Source organism: Synchiropus splendidus, chromosome 10 (assembly GCF_027744825.2).
Source record: "Synchiropus splendidus isolate RoL2022-P1 chromosome 10, RoL_Sspl_1.0, whole genome shotgun sequence".
NCBI classification, from domain to species: Eukaryota; Metazoa; Chordata; class Actinopteri; order Syngnathiformes; family Callionymidae; genus Synchiropus; species Synchiropus splendidus.
The window spans coordinates 1,329,019-1,343,972 of NC_071343.1; the positions used below are offsets into that span (position 1 = coordinate 1,329,019).

Consider the following 14,954-nt stretch of genomic DNA (forward strand, 5'->3'; position numbering starts at 1 on the left):
AGCTGAGTAAAAAGTAAAAAAAAAAAAAGCTTTGCAAACACCGCCATCGTGTGGAAAATTGCATAACTACATCCTCGTTGCTTGATTATTTTGAATTAGACGGCCTAATTATTAGTCCCACAGTTGGGATGAACTTCATTAAGAGCGAGGGGGGTTTGACGTGATGAAGCACGTGTGTCACACTCGAGGACTGGGGGCCAAATCAGGGACTTAAGGAACAACAGTTGAGGGGCCACTAATGCTGGGCTGGCCAGATGAGGCTCAGGGGCCAGCTGCTGGGGGGCCCGGTCACTCCCAATGACGACCTCAGGGACTCCTCTGGTTCCTGTCTTCTTGTACAGCTGCTGTCTGATCTAACTTGGCTGGACTTGAGAGTTGCTTGTGTTTTGATGGCAGGACTGGGTTCCACTGACCTGTGGCCCTTGGGGCTCTTCATCTGCTCCCTCCACCGGGGAGAGTCCTCCCGACACAGCAGAGGCGCTCCATCACAGTGAAGCTGCTGGGCTGACTGCGGTGAGAACAAGAAGAGGAAGTTTTGAAAAAAGGATGTTGCATTGCTCATGAAAGAGGAATAGGAAGTCAGAGAGGAGAAAAACAAGCCGCCACCTCGGTGACGGCTGCGCTGCGTTAGCTGGTGAGGAGGCCAGGTTCCTGCGGAGATGAGCGAGTGCGTGGAGAACACCAGCGACCACCCCATCCAGGGACCCGCGGACGACGCGGCCGAGTCCTGCTGGGAGGACGCCGGCCTCCCGCTGGAGCTGCAGCGAGGACTGGAGCTCCTGAGGCTGAACGGAGACCTGACCGACGTGGTTCTCAGCGTCCAGGGACAGGACTTCTGCTGCCACCGAGCCGTGCTGGCCGCGGCCAGCCACTACTTCAGGTGAGGTGACCCCCGAGGGGCCGGCGGGAGCTTTGCTCACGGTGGCTCTGTGAGCAGGGCCATGTTCTGCAGCGGCCTGAGGGAGAGCCACGAGGGGCAGGTGGAACTCAGAGGCGTGGACCGGGAGACCATGCAGACGCTGCTGCGCTACACCTACACCAGCAGAGCTGTCTTCACACAGGCCAACGTCCAGAGCATCCTGGAGGCTGCCAGCCAGTTCCAGGTCAGTCCATCAGCATGGCTCCAACCCTCTCACCAGCAGCAGGTCACACCACACCACCCAGCTGGAGACAGCCAGAGCAAGAGACCAGCACAGGAAGGGTTCCATCAGAGTAGCACCACGCTTCCTCCTGGGGCGAGTTGTTTGTTTCAGCCGCCAAGCCACGAGAAGCCTTCATTTGACTGAACCACACAGAGAGCCAGTGAATATGCGACCACAGCGCGACACAAGCCAAACACTCTCAGCTTGTTATGACTCACCACGACGGGCAGGAAGCCAGCGAGATACTAAACATGTCACACACCGCATCAGCTGCGAGGCACATGAGATGACATCATCATGAAGAGGAACTCGCTCGGGCGGTGACGGGGACCTGCGGCTGGACGGTCAATATTCGGCTGATCGTGCAGAACATCGACTGACCTTCGAGGAGACACTGATCCAACGACTGGTCAGACGAAGAGAGTGCAGACAGGGTGAACAGCACGTGGAGAGAACCAAGAGACGACGGAGAGGATCAGTGAGGTTCAAGAGTCCAGTTGAGTGCAGTTGCAGGGTGAACTTTTTGTTCTGCGGTGATAAACGTCGTTCAATTGATAATTTCGGTTTCGGCCCCGAACGTCACTTGAAACTAGACGAGTGCGCAGCAAGTCCTTCTGAAGCAGGAAGTGAAACTTTCGACGGCCCAGGTGCGGCTCCGAAGCTACGATGTTTCCACGTGACAGTAGGGTGGAGCGGAAACATGACTCATCTACGATCACTTGGTCACCAGGACTGACTGAAGAAGGGTTGGAAGCACAGACAGACTCAAGTGAGGACGAGCGTGTGACGTGGGCGAGTGAGCAGAAGGTAGAAGCTCCACTGACGGAGCTTCATGAACCCATCCTTTCACCCACTGGAGGGCGCTCTCTGTTAGATGTTCAAGCGCGCCGCCTCTGAAGCTTTGATGGCGGTGCTTCATGAAGCTCCAGGTCAGGCCTGAACTCCCTTGAAGCCTCACCCTCCTGCGTTGTCTGTCTCCCACAGTTCCTACGTGTGGTGGATGCCTGCGCCGCCTTCCTCAGCAGATCGCTCTGCCTGGAGAGCTGTGTCGAGATCCTGAAGCTGTCCGTCGACCACAACCTCCCGTCTCTGAAGACCAAGGTCCAGGACTACATCTCCGCTCAGTTCTCCCAGGTGGTCCAGCAGCAGGACTTCCTGGATCTTCCTGCCGAGTCCCTGGAGTCCATCCTGGGGAGGAGCGACCTGGACGTGAAGAGCGAGGAGCGCGTTTTCGAGGCGCTGATGCGCTGGATAAGAGCTCGGCCGGACGAGCGCTGTCGGGGGCTGGCCCGGCTGCTCTCGCGTGTCCGGCTGCCACTGATGGACCCGGCTTACTTTGTGGACAACGTGGAGTCTGATGAGCTGATTCGACTCTGCCATGAGACCTTTCCACTGTTGCAAGAGGCGCGGACCTACCACCTGTCCGGCAGAGAGGTCAGTACACGGGTTAGTGGAAACTGGATCCGTCAAGTCTCTTCAGTCCTAGGGTCAGATTTAATCTCCGTTTCTCTTGGAGGTGACGAGGTTCCTCGCCTCCGATCTTCGAGGCCAGACTCTCGCCACGGTCCAACAGAACTCAGTCTTCTTCTTCCAGGTGGTCTCCGAGCGAACGAAGCCTCGCATGAAGCACTTCCTGTCTGAGGTCTTCCTGATCATCGGTGGCTGCACCAAAGAGGAGCGCTTCGTCCCCACGGTCACCTGTCTGGACCCTCTCAGGCGCAGCCGCCTGGAGGTCGCTCTGCTGCCTCTGACGGAGACGGAGGACGAGTCCAAGAGCAGGAAATGGGTGGAGTTTGCCTGCATCACCTTCCGGAACGAGGTGTTCATATCTGGTGAGACAGCTTCATCAGTGAGGCTTCGTTGCGAGTCAGCATGTCCTCTTGTTTCAGCCACTTGTTGTGAGTGAAACTCACTGAAACGTTCCAAGTTGAATCCTAATAACAAGCGGTGTCACGTCATGTTTGTGTGGTCGCAGGAGGCAAAGAGACGCAGAGGGACGTCTGGAAATACAACGGCGCCCTGGACAAGTGGATCCAGATCGAGCCGCTGACCACGGGCCGCTGGAGACACAAGATGGCGGTGCTGGGCGGGAAGGTCTACGCTCTCGGGGGCTTCGATGGACTTCAGAGGCTTGATAGCGTCGAGGCCTATGACCCCTTTCACAACCGCTGGACGGAGGTGAGGATGAACACTGGCCAACGCTGGCGTTAGCTGCTGAGAAACACATGCTGGGGCTGGAAACCCAGGCTTTAGGCAGCAGGTTCGGAAGGTATGTTTTGGGAAAGTGGGTCGAGGCAGATGGTAGATTCAAAAAGAATTCAGTGACGTTGGCTGTATACACTTCAGAAAAGCGCTACAAGAACTCCAGATGTTCCTTCTCCTCCAGGTTGTTCCTCTTGCGGAAGGCGTCAGCTCCTGTGCCGCGGCGACCTTCGACAGATGGATCTATGTGATCGGAGGAGGACCAAACGGCAAGCTGGCCACCGATAAGGTTCAGTGCTGGGAAGCCGGGTCCGACGGCTGGGAGCTGCGAGCGCCAATGCCCATTGAAACCAAGTGCACCAACGCAGTCAGCTTTAAGGACCACATCTACATCGTCGGTAGGTGCCTCACGTCAGTCCCTCTGTCTTCCATCACTCTTCTGAGGTTGGGCCTCAAGGGCAACAGCTTCTCCCTCCAGAAACTACCAGATCTTCTGCAGGTGGTTCAGGTCTACTGAGAGATGTTGTCTCTACGGTGTCTCCTGGGTAGACCTCCCCCGAATTCAACACCTCACTCGTCACCTCAGTGGCTTCTCTTGGAGGAGCAGAGGTTCTCCTCTGAGTCTCTCCTGGATGACTGAGCATCCCTCTCGAGGAGGGAGTCTTGGAGACTGGTGACTACAGGTGAGAGCAGAAGCGTTGTCTTCTGGCTCAGCTCTTGACTGAGATGTTGCTTCCTGACCTCACTCGTGGTCAGGACCCTGAGGTACTTGACCACCTGAGGAGGGTTTCAACTCCCACCAGGACAGAACACTCCATCCATGGTCTCAGACACAGAGGAGCTGCTCCTCATCTCTGAACCTTTTAAGCTGTCAACAAGCAAACGTTTTCATTTGAAATCGTCTCATCCGTGACACGCAGGCGGAGCCATGCATGCCATGTACCGCTACACACCGCTGACTGACTCCTGGTCTCTGGTGACGCGGCTGGGCGAGAGGGCGAGCTGCGCCATTGCTGCCTGCAGCAACAAACTCTTCATCACCGGCGGGCGGGACAACAAGAACCAGGTCATCTCCACCGTGATGTGCTGGGACAGCGACAGAGAGCAGCTGACGGAGGAATGTGTCTTGCCCATGGGCGTGTCGCACCACGGCAGCGTCACGCTCCTGAAGTCCTACACACACATACACAGAGTCACAGCAGGCTCGCAGTGAGGCAGTCGCTGAAATCATTTTCATCCCTCATGGGAGTCATGACTCTCACCGGTGGTGGAATTTTGAAGCCGCTGGCCTTCAGCTGTCATGATGTCACTAAACATATCATTTCGGGCGAGAAATTATTCCCACTCGAGAAGCCAGTCAGAAGCCACGAAGACAGAAGGACCACAGAAGAACGGTGTTGATCTGAGGGTTTTGAGCGCAGGTGTTCCGTGGTCTCCATCCTGGAGCAGACCACAGCAAGAGGTTTGCAGTCTCCCTCACTGAGTTTGGAATAAAACTCTCTGAGAAGACGCAGTGAAAACTTTCTTCTGTTTACTTTGCATTGCTAGAGTGACATGTCGGTGTCGTTCCCTCCACCAGAGCTGTTGTGGTCTGCGCCAGACTGAAATCGCTCCATGCACAGAGCCAGTTTGGAACGAACAATCGGAGACAGAGTTGGAATAACAGCGTTAAACATTCACTCGTCAGAGTTTCGATCGGCAGCTGTGGGAATAGCAGGAATGTTCTGGTCCGATGATGTTAGCGTTCTGTCCCTACACCAAGTCCAACCTTGGCCCAACTAAGGCAACTAATGTCAATAAACCTGTGCCATCATGTAACCGCGTCTCTATCAGTGTGATCACCGCCACGCTGCTCCACAAGGCTCTCACACTGGAGGAATCTTTCCCGCTCTGGGAACCACTTCCAGTCTCTTAAAATGACACGCCTGCATCAGACATTCAGGAGCATTTGCAATAACTTCTTGTATAATCATTAGATGGAGATGCACAACAATGTGGAAACCAGAAGGAAATCGCGATATATATGCATCAATGAAGATCTGTGGAAGAATCTGAAGAAGGTGCAGAGGTGGATCAGGACTGAGACAAACCTGATATCCAGCATCACCATTACACCACAGAAACTCCAGCTCCCACGAACAGACACCAGTCACAGCATCTCTGCTCATCACCTGAGGACACCGCTCAAACCTGTCGGGATGGTCCAGATAATCCTGATCCTCCGTCACTAGTTCCACCATGCTGTTGTTGTTGGACAGCAGGAGGCGCCGGTGTGCTGTGTCTGGGTCTGAGAGAATAAGACACAGACAATCATTGTCCCAGCAAGCGAGGGAAGACCATGACCTCCAGTGGAGATCATGAGCCCACAGGTCCCAAATGTGACGGGTCAGTGTTCTGGATCAGGTCAACAGTCTTCTGAAAATGGGGCCACCTCAACAGAAGAACCAGAGCCTTCAGAGTTTCAGATGCACACCACGTTGGTGACCTGTGTTCTGGGCAGTGACCTGGACTTGATGAAGTTCTGGCAGCGGATCCAAGGGTCACATGATCACACTAGCATCACAGCTGCTCCAGTAGAAGCTGAGTCACAGAGTTCTCAAGAAGCCATAAAAAACAGGCTTGCATTTCTTCAGTTTAGATCTTTAATCTCTGTGGTCCATAGTCGCCCACCCTGGAGGAAGAAAGACAGAGAAGGATGAGCGCAGATCCATGTGACTTCAATTGTATCTCCTGCTGCTCAGTGGTCGGCTCTTTCATGACTGTGTTGATGACAACAAAGATGGATCTCTACACAGCTGCTCAGTCTCCACTGTCTCCTTGGTGCTTCCACTGGTGTCCAGCAGCAGAACATGTCATGTGTATGGATGTTGAGTCGGAAGCTCTTTGGAGCACAGTCAGTGATTCTGCTGCTCTGTCCATACCTGAGAGTCTATTTTTTAAATAACTCAGCTCAATGTGCAAGCTACATTTTTAATAAATCATTGCACTAAATATATGCTAGAAACCAGTGTTACGCAGTTCTGATGCTGCCAAAGGTTGTGATTTGTACATGAAGGATTCCATATTGAAATGTCCAAATTCCCATGATTGAAATGGAGAATGGACGAGACTAAAAAGCGGAGCTGCTTAGTGCAGCGTCACCCGAACACTATACGGGGCGGGCGTAAACAAACATGGAGGCTTTTTCTGACCCTCTACATCCCGACCCTGTGGAACAGATCACCAGCTTCTGTTTTGATGAGCTGCAGAACAATTCCGCTCACACACACACACAAACATTCCCCACCTTTGCCTCTCAGACTCCAGCCGTCCAAACATCCAACGAGCGCTCACTACAAGCTGTCAGCCCAGGTACTACTCATGGAACATCATCATAAAAAAGACCGACTTATTTTAGCTTTGGTTTTATTTTGCATTTACCAGAATGTTTACTTATATATTTTGTTCTTTGCTATTGAAATACTCCAGATAAACCACACCACTCTACGGAGCCCTGGAAGCGACATGCATGTGTTTATTTTTTTGGATGTGACTTTATTTTTTTTAGCCCGAGATAACTGTTATCTCGTGATAATTAGGATCTGGAGATCATTTTCATTTCATCTCAATTTTCATCTCAAGATTACTTCCTGTAACCAACTCCAACGGTTCGTCACCGTTGTCATTCACTGTCTGCAAGTCGGAATATTGCAGACAACAACAACATCACAGTGACAGTTATCTCGAGATAATGTCATATGAAGACACAATCATAAACGTCAGCGCACGCGTAGCTGCCTCTCTGGCAGAGCATTTCGTCTACGTCCTCCTGGAACCACTGTGTCTCCAGTGTTGGTCAACGTTGTCAGTCACTGTCTGCAAGTCAGTGCGCACTCAACACTCTGATCAAGTGCCTTCTCCTCAAAACAATACCACATGTGGCATGCATGACTTTATTTTTTATCTCTCGAGATAACAGTTATCTCGAGATAATTTGTATCTCCGGATAAAAAAAACAGTGACGCATGCGCTGACATTTACGATTGTGTCTTGAGATAACATTATCTCGAGATAACTGTTACTGTTTTCTTGTGGCACTTTTTCAGGCTGACTCGGAGGGACTGACTATATGTGTGTATATATATATATACAGTGAGCCTGTTTAAATGGCAGCGACCATGAGAGACTTTATTAATAATTAGCTACAGAAGCTGGGAGCCATTTCTTTACGCCTTCGTCCCAACGCTGCTTATGACACCCTGCAGGCGTCCAAGTAGGAGAAGAGGCGTCTGTACTCACCGGCACCTCAAGAACATGGCCATATCTCCTCTGATACTGAGAAGAGCTTCGTTTACGTGCATTCAAACGCTCCGCCGACAGGATCCACCTCTGTGACGTCACCAATGCTCGTTTCCGGTTCTCGCATCCGCCTTTCCGGTCTTGGCTTTGACTCACTGAGAATTGATTTACACTGAATTAGTAGTGGAAGTCAGCAGAAACTGATCAGGTTAGATATCAACGTGTCTTCGTGTCACGTCGGCGCCTCCTTCAGACTCTCGCGGGTGTGAAGCGCGCCCCCTACAGTAGAGATGAAAAACACCAGTGAGGGTGAGACACTGTGGTATTGAATGGAGAGTGACACGACGCTTAGTGTAGTAGCCAGAAGAGGCCGCCAGATGGCGCTGCCTGCTGCTTTATCTTTGGCTTGGCTGCGGTGTCCACCAGGAGTGACCTCCTCATTCTGCCACCAGACCTCGATAATCAATGACAGAGTTTACGATGGCAGCCATCACAACAGCTGTGAACAATCGCTCTAGTGAAACCTCACGTCTTTACACCAAGTGCGCCACCTGCTGGAGATCACAAGTACACAGCGTACAGTGTGTACGGCACAGGGAGTTTGTAGCAAAGCATTCCCAGCCTGTTTGAGTGACTTCCTCCTCTGATCTGAGAGCTGAGCTGCTGCGAGCTGGACTTTCACTCGTCTGTGAGCGGCGCGCGACACGCCCACAGCTCACCTGCATACCTGAGCGAGCAGCCGCTGCTCTGGTCTGAGAGCTCCGAGAGCGGAAGGACTGCAGGAAGCATGAGGAGCAGCTGAGGAGTCCAGATCAGTGGAGGGATGGGAGCCCCGCTAGTGTCCTGCCTCTTCTTCACCTTCACTCTCGGTATGTGGCTTTTCTTCCACCGAGGAGGAAGTGACCCAACTTGATCTCTCTGGTGTCGCTCATGTTCTGAGTCCGCGGTGTTCGGGTCGCTCCGGTTCCGCAGCTCCACCTGTCTCAACTGCCAGGAACCAGTCTGCTTTCAGACGTTAGTTCAAACTCCTGCAGCTCTTCGCTCATGGTGTGTGAATGAAGAGCGCCAGTAACTACCGCGTAACTACTGCGGGCCACGCGCGTCATCACAACTGTCTGTCTGGATGTTTGTGCTGCCTTCAGTGACTCCAATTTCCTCCCACCTCAGACACATGTTGACGGGACCTGAGTGAAGACAGGAGACATGTTTAAGAAAAGAATCAAAGTTCATTTTGCAACTATAAAATACTGTATTGATCGCTGACGAGACCAGACCATAAAGCTGGTTACTCATTGCTCAATCATTATGACCACGACTGAAACTAGACCGCAGCGAATACAGAGCCGCACCGAGCTCTTTGTTTCGTCTTCATATTCAGATTTTTTTAAAGTGCAATCTTGAGAATGAGCGCAGGCGGTCAGCAGGTGGCAGCAGCGTTCTCGAACTTGCGCTCACAACACTCAGTGACGTCATCGGCAGGTCCTGAAAGGCCGACCGATGACCACACGACCTCCTCGGTGGAGGTGAGGCGGGGTCACGCCCTGGTTCTGAGGAGCAGATGGAGGGAGAATCTTGAACCCCTGCTGCAACTGCTGTTGGTTTAAATTGTCAATGTAAATTGATAAATACATGTCAACAGTAAGATCCAAAACATGTGCAAGCACATGTATGTTTTTATCGCATAAATGACTTTAATTATAAGTCAAAAGGAATGAATAATAGTGAACGATCACTGTTTGGTCTCATGAGGGCCACATGTGGCCCCGGGGCCGGTCCTGTCCCAGGTTTGTCACACATTTGTCTTGTCTCACAACATGTTAGTGACATTGTTACAACAGGACAGAGAGTTGCTTGTCAGCCGCGTCACCTGAGTCAGCCCCACCCTGCACTGGGACCTGTGCATCTGCCCCGGGCAGCTCTGCAGGAATGGAACACACCAGGAAGTCGTTCAGGAAGTGGCTTCTCTGAGACGGACGTGAAGCTGCAGAAGGGAACGTAAGGCTGACCCCTCGCCTCCAGGTGGGGGGCCGAGAAGGAGCCGAGGCTGAGAGTGCGTCACCGAGTCAAACAAGCTTGTATCCATGGCAACAGTAGAGTAGCTCGTTTCTGCTGCCCAGGTGGGCGTCATGTGACCTCATGAAGGAGAGGATGCATGTGGGTGTCGTGTTTCTGGAGCAGCGTGGAGACGAAAGCTGAACAGACCTTCTGTTGTCTGCAGAGTCACAGTGTGTGCTCAGGCAGCGGTGACTCCCTGCTGGTCTGGGTTGATGATCAACGCATCAGCCACACTCGACCTTTGACCCTGAGACTGAGGTGACGACAGACTGTCTGACTGACAAGTCATTTGAGTTTGTGAATCACTGGTGATTCCAGCGTCGGCACGGAATGAAGCCGGAGCCCTCTCTGTGTCTTAGCTGAGTTTGGGTTTGAGTGTCGGTTCAGAACCAGGTTCCCTGATTCCTCCTCAGCTGCAGACGGACGAGGACGACTGGTTCACAAGTGTCGCAGGTCTGGACTCTACCATCACAACAACTCTTTTCTTGTGTGGTCCTCAGCCGCAGCGCAGGAGACGGGATATTCCCGGGAGGGTGATGAGATCCACATCAAGCCTCCAGACTTTGGTCCTCCAGAGAAGATAGTCTGGAGGCGTAACGGCAAGGAAGTGGTGACGTTTGACGGCAGAGAGCAGCAGGAGTACCGCCCGTACAGGGACAGAGTGCAGCTGGACTGGCTCTCTGCTGAGCTCCGGATCAGAGATGGACAGGTCCAGGACAGTGGGGTGTATGAGCTGGAGCTTTGGTTCAAGAACCGGGAGAACCTGGTTCAAAACATGTTCTACCGCTGGGAGGTCATCGGTGAGTCCATTCTGCTGTCTCCAAACGTCTCCTCTGATAGACTGACCTTCTCCTCATGACCCCCCCGTATCTTCATCTCTGAACACCACGGCAGTGATCCCACCCTGCTGCTCTCTCGCCTTGGCCTCCTCCGTCTCTGTCCATCCCTCAGGATGATGGAGCCCAAACGCTGTCATCTCCACCTCTCCTCCTCATCTAAACTCTTCCTCCTCCCTTCCTTCCCCAGCTTCTCCTTCTCTTCTCAGCCTCCCCTTGTCTGTCCATCACCATAGCAACCGACCCTTCAGAGCGAGTGGAAGTAACCATTTGTGTTTTGGTCCAGATGAAGTCTCCATCACCAGAGTTTCCTGTGAGATGGTTGGTGACCACCAGGCAAAGCTGCTCTGCTCTGCTGATTGCAGTCACCCTGAACTGCTGACCTTTGAATGGAGGTCCAATGGAACTCAGCATCCTGGCCCCAACATGACCCTTCTCCTGGAGGAGCCTGACGACAGGGTGTTCACCTGTCGCGTGAGGAACCCTGTGAGCCAAGACGAAGCCACTCTGGCAGTGAGTCGCTGCTTCCCAGGTGTGTTTGCTGAGCATCTGCTGTGAGTGTGTGGGTTCATGACGACCTTCTCCCTCAGAGACACCAGTGCACCAGTCGGTCGTGCCGATCGTCGTCGTGCTGTTGGTCATCGCTCTGCTTCTGATCCTGGGCTTCGTGTTCCGGAAGAAGCTGAAAGGTGAAGCAACACAAGCAGATACTCAGAGTTCAGTGGTCATCAGCTCCTCACGGGTCTGTGGAAGCATCAGCATCTTCCCTGAAAGAAACCTGAGCTCCTTCTTCATCCACGAGAAGAAAGGTCAACTAAAGATAGCGCTCTCTTCGTCTGTCCAGCGCTGTGTGCAGCAACATCTCCAGCTGACGTGGAAAAACAGGCGGCCAAACAGAGAGAAGCTCCACTCAGACGCGCCCTGAACTTCTTCAGGCTTCCACCTGGGAAAAGTGACGGTAACTCCTCCGATGGTTCTGTCGTGTGTGACTTTGATGGTCGTGAAGAAGTGCTCACCGTCAGGTGTCATCCAGGAGAGCCTCAGAGTAGAGCCCTGCTCCTCCTCACTGTGAGGTCCAGGTGCTCCTCCTGTGGCTGTGCACCGTGGTCCCGGTGCAGACCCACGTGTCAGAGACAGCTGCAGGAGGTTACTGGGGAGAGGAACCTCCGGGCCTCTTTCTCCTGATGCTGCCCCTGCGACTCAACCTTGACTGAACGCTGGGGTGAGGGAGGAGTCTGGTGAATTGGCTCATGAGTTCTTGCGATGTCCTGGGTCTCCTGTGGATGCGACAAGACATAAGATGATGCCATGAGATGGTGTGATTGGGAGAAAGGAGAAGGTCAGGAATGAGTCTATCAGAGGAGAAGTTTGGAGACGCAGTTAAGCTGGACCTCAGGGCCGAGGATGGTGGAGATGAAGGAGGGTGAGGCAACTCGGGAGGTTGACAATGAAGGCGTGACTGGAGGAGGGTGAAGATAGAGGACCTGCTGCGATGATGACCAGCGGACAAGAAGTCAGAACCGGACATATCTTGTTGAGTCAAAGTGTGTTGAACTTAAATGAAGGTCACCGTGACCACGGCGACACTATCCTCCACAGGTTCACCTGGGGAAGAGAACCAGGCCAGAGAAGACCATCACCTCCTGAAGCCTCGCCCCGACTCGGTCCATGCAGGTGCGAGATGATGCCGACACGATGTTGACTCTCAGATGAGGCCGTCTCACGCCGTCATGTGATCTGTCTGTTCAGAGAGCGACCAGGGGGAAGAGGAGAGCCGGTCAGTGAGCAGAGTCCTGACGCTGCCGTCTCACCAGCCTCTGGCTCCTCTGCTCCCCTCAGAGAGTCCCACACCTGGAAGCAGGACGGAGAGGGCTCTGGAGAGGGAGCCCAGGTCAGCCGAGTCAGATGGAGAGAGTGTGGAGGGAGGAGGGCAGGAGAGCAGACCTGTGGAGGCTGAAGCTGGATCTCATGACCTCACCGAGGAGGCTCCAACAGGTGAGATGTTCAGAGGAACAGCACACTGAGTGGAAGTGATGGCAATGAGCTGGCTGGGACAGCAGGTGGCAGTAGTGTTCCAGATCCTGCTCAGACGAGGCTGATCTCCACCAATGTGTCCTCCATCATGACCTTCAGAAAGAAACCAGACTCCCACAAAGGTCATGTTCTCAACACCTGGTCTTTCAGGGTCAGGACTGAACCAAGGAGATGAAAGTGAGAGAAGTGACAACAGTGTCCTCCTCCCGGATGGACCTCAGACCAAGGCCTCCACTGAGAGTCCCACAGCAGGAGACTGTGGTCTGGACTCTGAGGGAACCAGGGAGGAGACAGAGTCCAGGTCGGCAGAGTCAGATGGAGAGAGTGTGGATGGAGGAGGGCAGGAGAGCAGACCTGCGGAAGCTGGATCACATGACCTCACCGAGGAGGCTCCAACAGGTGAGATGTTGAACGCTCCAACTGAAGATCACCCCTCAAACGTGCGTGTGCTTCTCTCAATATCTCTCTTTCAGAGCTGGACACAAATGCAGGCCACAGTGAAGACACAAAGACCTGTGACCCCAACAGAGCCCACCTCCCTGGCGATCCAGAACCAGAGACGGAGTCCAGCTCTGGAGGAGGGAGCTGATCCCAGCAGCAGCAACTGAACCCTCCAACCACAGAAGTCACAGGAGCCGAGGGACGTGCTCATGTCTCCGCTCATGATTCCCTGTACCGGCCCACTGGGGTCTGTCCCAGCTAGTTGGGGACCTAGACACACACACACACACACACACACACACACAGATGTACAGGTTTAGTCCGCTCTGCTGCGGGAGGCAACAGGAGTGCCGAAGGAAACCGACCCCCACAAGTATCCAGGAGACCTTTGAGCGGGCTGCAGCGCGGACCACTGCGCCCCCTGCTGCTCACCTCAAACAGCCTTTTGAAATAAACCATTGTTTATAGATGTTTATGTTGTTTGTGTTTGGATGATTCATCAAACAAAAATTGCTTCACTCACCAACATGGCCGCCATACAAGTCATGCTTCTGAGGAACTTCAGGGGGCGGTCGGCGAAGGACCTGCCCAAACGGACGAAAATGTAGCCCTGCTTTCCTCAGAAGTTTATGACAACAACAAACTCCAAAACCAACATGGCGACTGTGGAGTCAGTGTTGAGCATGTAGCTGTGGCACAGAAGAGGAAACGGAGGCAGCGTTGTAGGAGGCGCTGGTCGGTGAGGACGGTAAATATATGGCCACTGGAGGACGGAGAGTTTCCACCATTGTTATGTCTTTGTTTCTCACTGGAGCTACGTATCGGGGAGGAAGAGCAACAGCGCCCCCTATGGTTTCTGGTGCTCCCTTTGGCACGTAGTTGTTACTATTATTTATCTTTATGGTTTTACCATATTTTGATTCATGTCTTATTTACAACTGACACCTTAAATCTTCCAGTAATGATGAGAGAAGTTGCTCGATTTTTCCCTCTGATAGACGCCACTGAACCTTGTGTTATCTCATTACCTTTTGAAACACAGTCTATTTCAGAGCTGTTATCAAGCCTTCTATATGAGCTCCAAGAGTTTGCATCAGTGTTTTGAGCTTCCCAGCCACCGTCACGTCACATCTGTTCCCACTGCTCCCACTTCCTGCTGTTGCTACAGTCAGAAATGGTCTCTCTCTTATGCAAACATGTCTGAGACCCAGGTTTCCACCCGGAGAGTCGACATGGTCGCTCCAGCGTCAGGAGGTTGGAGAGCCAAACTGGCCCCAGACAGTGAAGACAAGAGGCTTCAGGTTCCCGGGGCTGGAGGTGGGCGTGTCGTGCGAGCGAGTCACGCATGATTGGTTTCACCTCCGAGCCAGCGGGAGCCTGTGATCTGCTCCCACCTGACCCCGGGTTCAGGGCACCAGCCGGGAATGAAGACTCTCAGGTTTCGCTGGTCACAACAAATTCCAGGGGGATTTCAGAGGATTGAATTATTCCTGGCTCCTCAGCTGAGGGTCGCCCTGTGGTCCGCGGTGTTGAGGCCAGCAGGGGAGCTTGTTATGGAGGCGACCCGGGTCAGAGCCCTGCTGAACGCTGGGAGCCCAAACTGAGGGATTGTCTTCAGGAATGGCTCGGAATCTTGGAGGGGTCGTCCACTCAGCAGCCGGAGAGTTGCCGGTTTGAATCCTCCTTCTGTTTGAGTTTGCACCGCATTATCATTGGCTAGGAACGGAAATGGGATGGAGATGCTGGTGCTGAAGCTAAGCTGAGGAACAGAGATGACCAACGTCAACAAAAGCTGCAACACTCCCGGAGTGTGTTTGGAGGACAAGGCCAGCCGTGCTGGAGTCGGCCTTCTAAAGAGTCGTGGATGCTCCTATGAACGTATGTTTAGTTCAGCCCCCGACAACTTTTTGGCTCCTCCTGTGCTGCTGCTGCGGCTGGTCCCAGAATCCAAGCTCCTAAAAACTTG

General features: G+C 53.2%; 2 protein-coding genes and 1 long non-coding RNA gene across 3 annotated transcripts; 2 read left to right on the plus strand and 1 right to left on the minus strand.

Moving 5' to 3' along the window:
- The first annotated feature begins 338 nt into the window (after nt 1-338).
- Nucleotides 339-6,001, plus strand: klhl6 (kelch-like family member 6). The gene is made up of 7 exons (XM_053877572.1): nt 339-880; nt 938-1,103; nt 2,127-2,576; nt 2,659-2,974; nt 3,118-3,320; nt 3,529-3,742; nt 4,924-6,001. The coding sequence occupies exons 1-7, from the start codon at nt 660-662 to the stop codon at nt 4,947-4,949; spliced, it is 1,596 nt and encodes a 531-aa protein (XP_053733547.1). The 5' UTR covers nt 339-659; the 3' UTR covers nt 4,950-6,001.
- On the minus strand, nt 993-7,846 carry LOC128766160 (uncharacterized). The gene is made up of 3 exons (XR_008415968.1): nt 7,623-7,846; nt 1,361-6,015; nt 993-1,282 (listed from the first exon to the last, which is right to left on the minus strand). It is a non-coding gene; the product is annotated as an uncharacterized LOC128766160 (long non-coding RNA).
- A 406-nt stretch (nt 7,847-8,252) lies between these two features.
- On the plus strand, nt 8,253-13,439 carry LOC128766050 (uncharacterized). The gene is made up of 9 exons (XM_053877397.1): nt 8,253-8,491; nt 10,178-10,477; nt 10,800-11,045; nt 11,104-11,202; nt 11,358-11,471; nt 12,113-12,187; nt 12,263-12,508; nt 12,698-12,946; nt 13,021-13,439. Exons 1-9 carry the CDS (start codon nt 8,446-8,448, stop codon nt 13,134-13,136), a joined length of 1,491 nt encoding a protein of 496 aa, XP_053733372.1. The 5' UTR covers nt 8,253-8,445; the 3' UTR covers nt 13,137-13,439.
- Nucleotides 13,440-14,954: the final 1,515 nt, after the last annotated feature.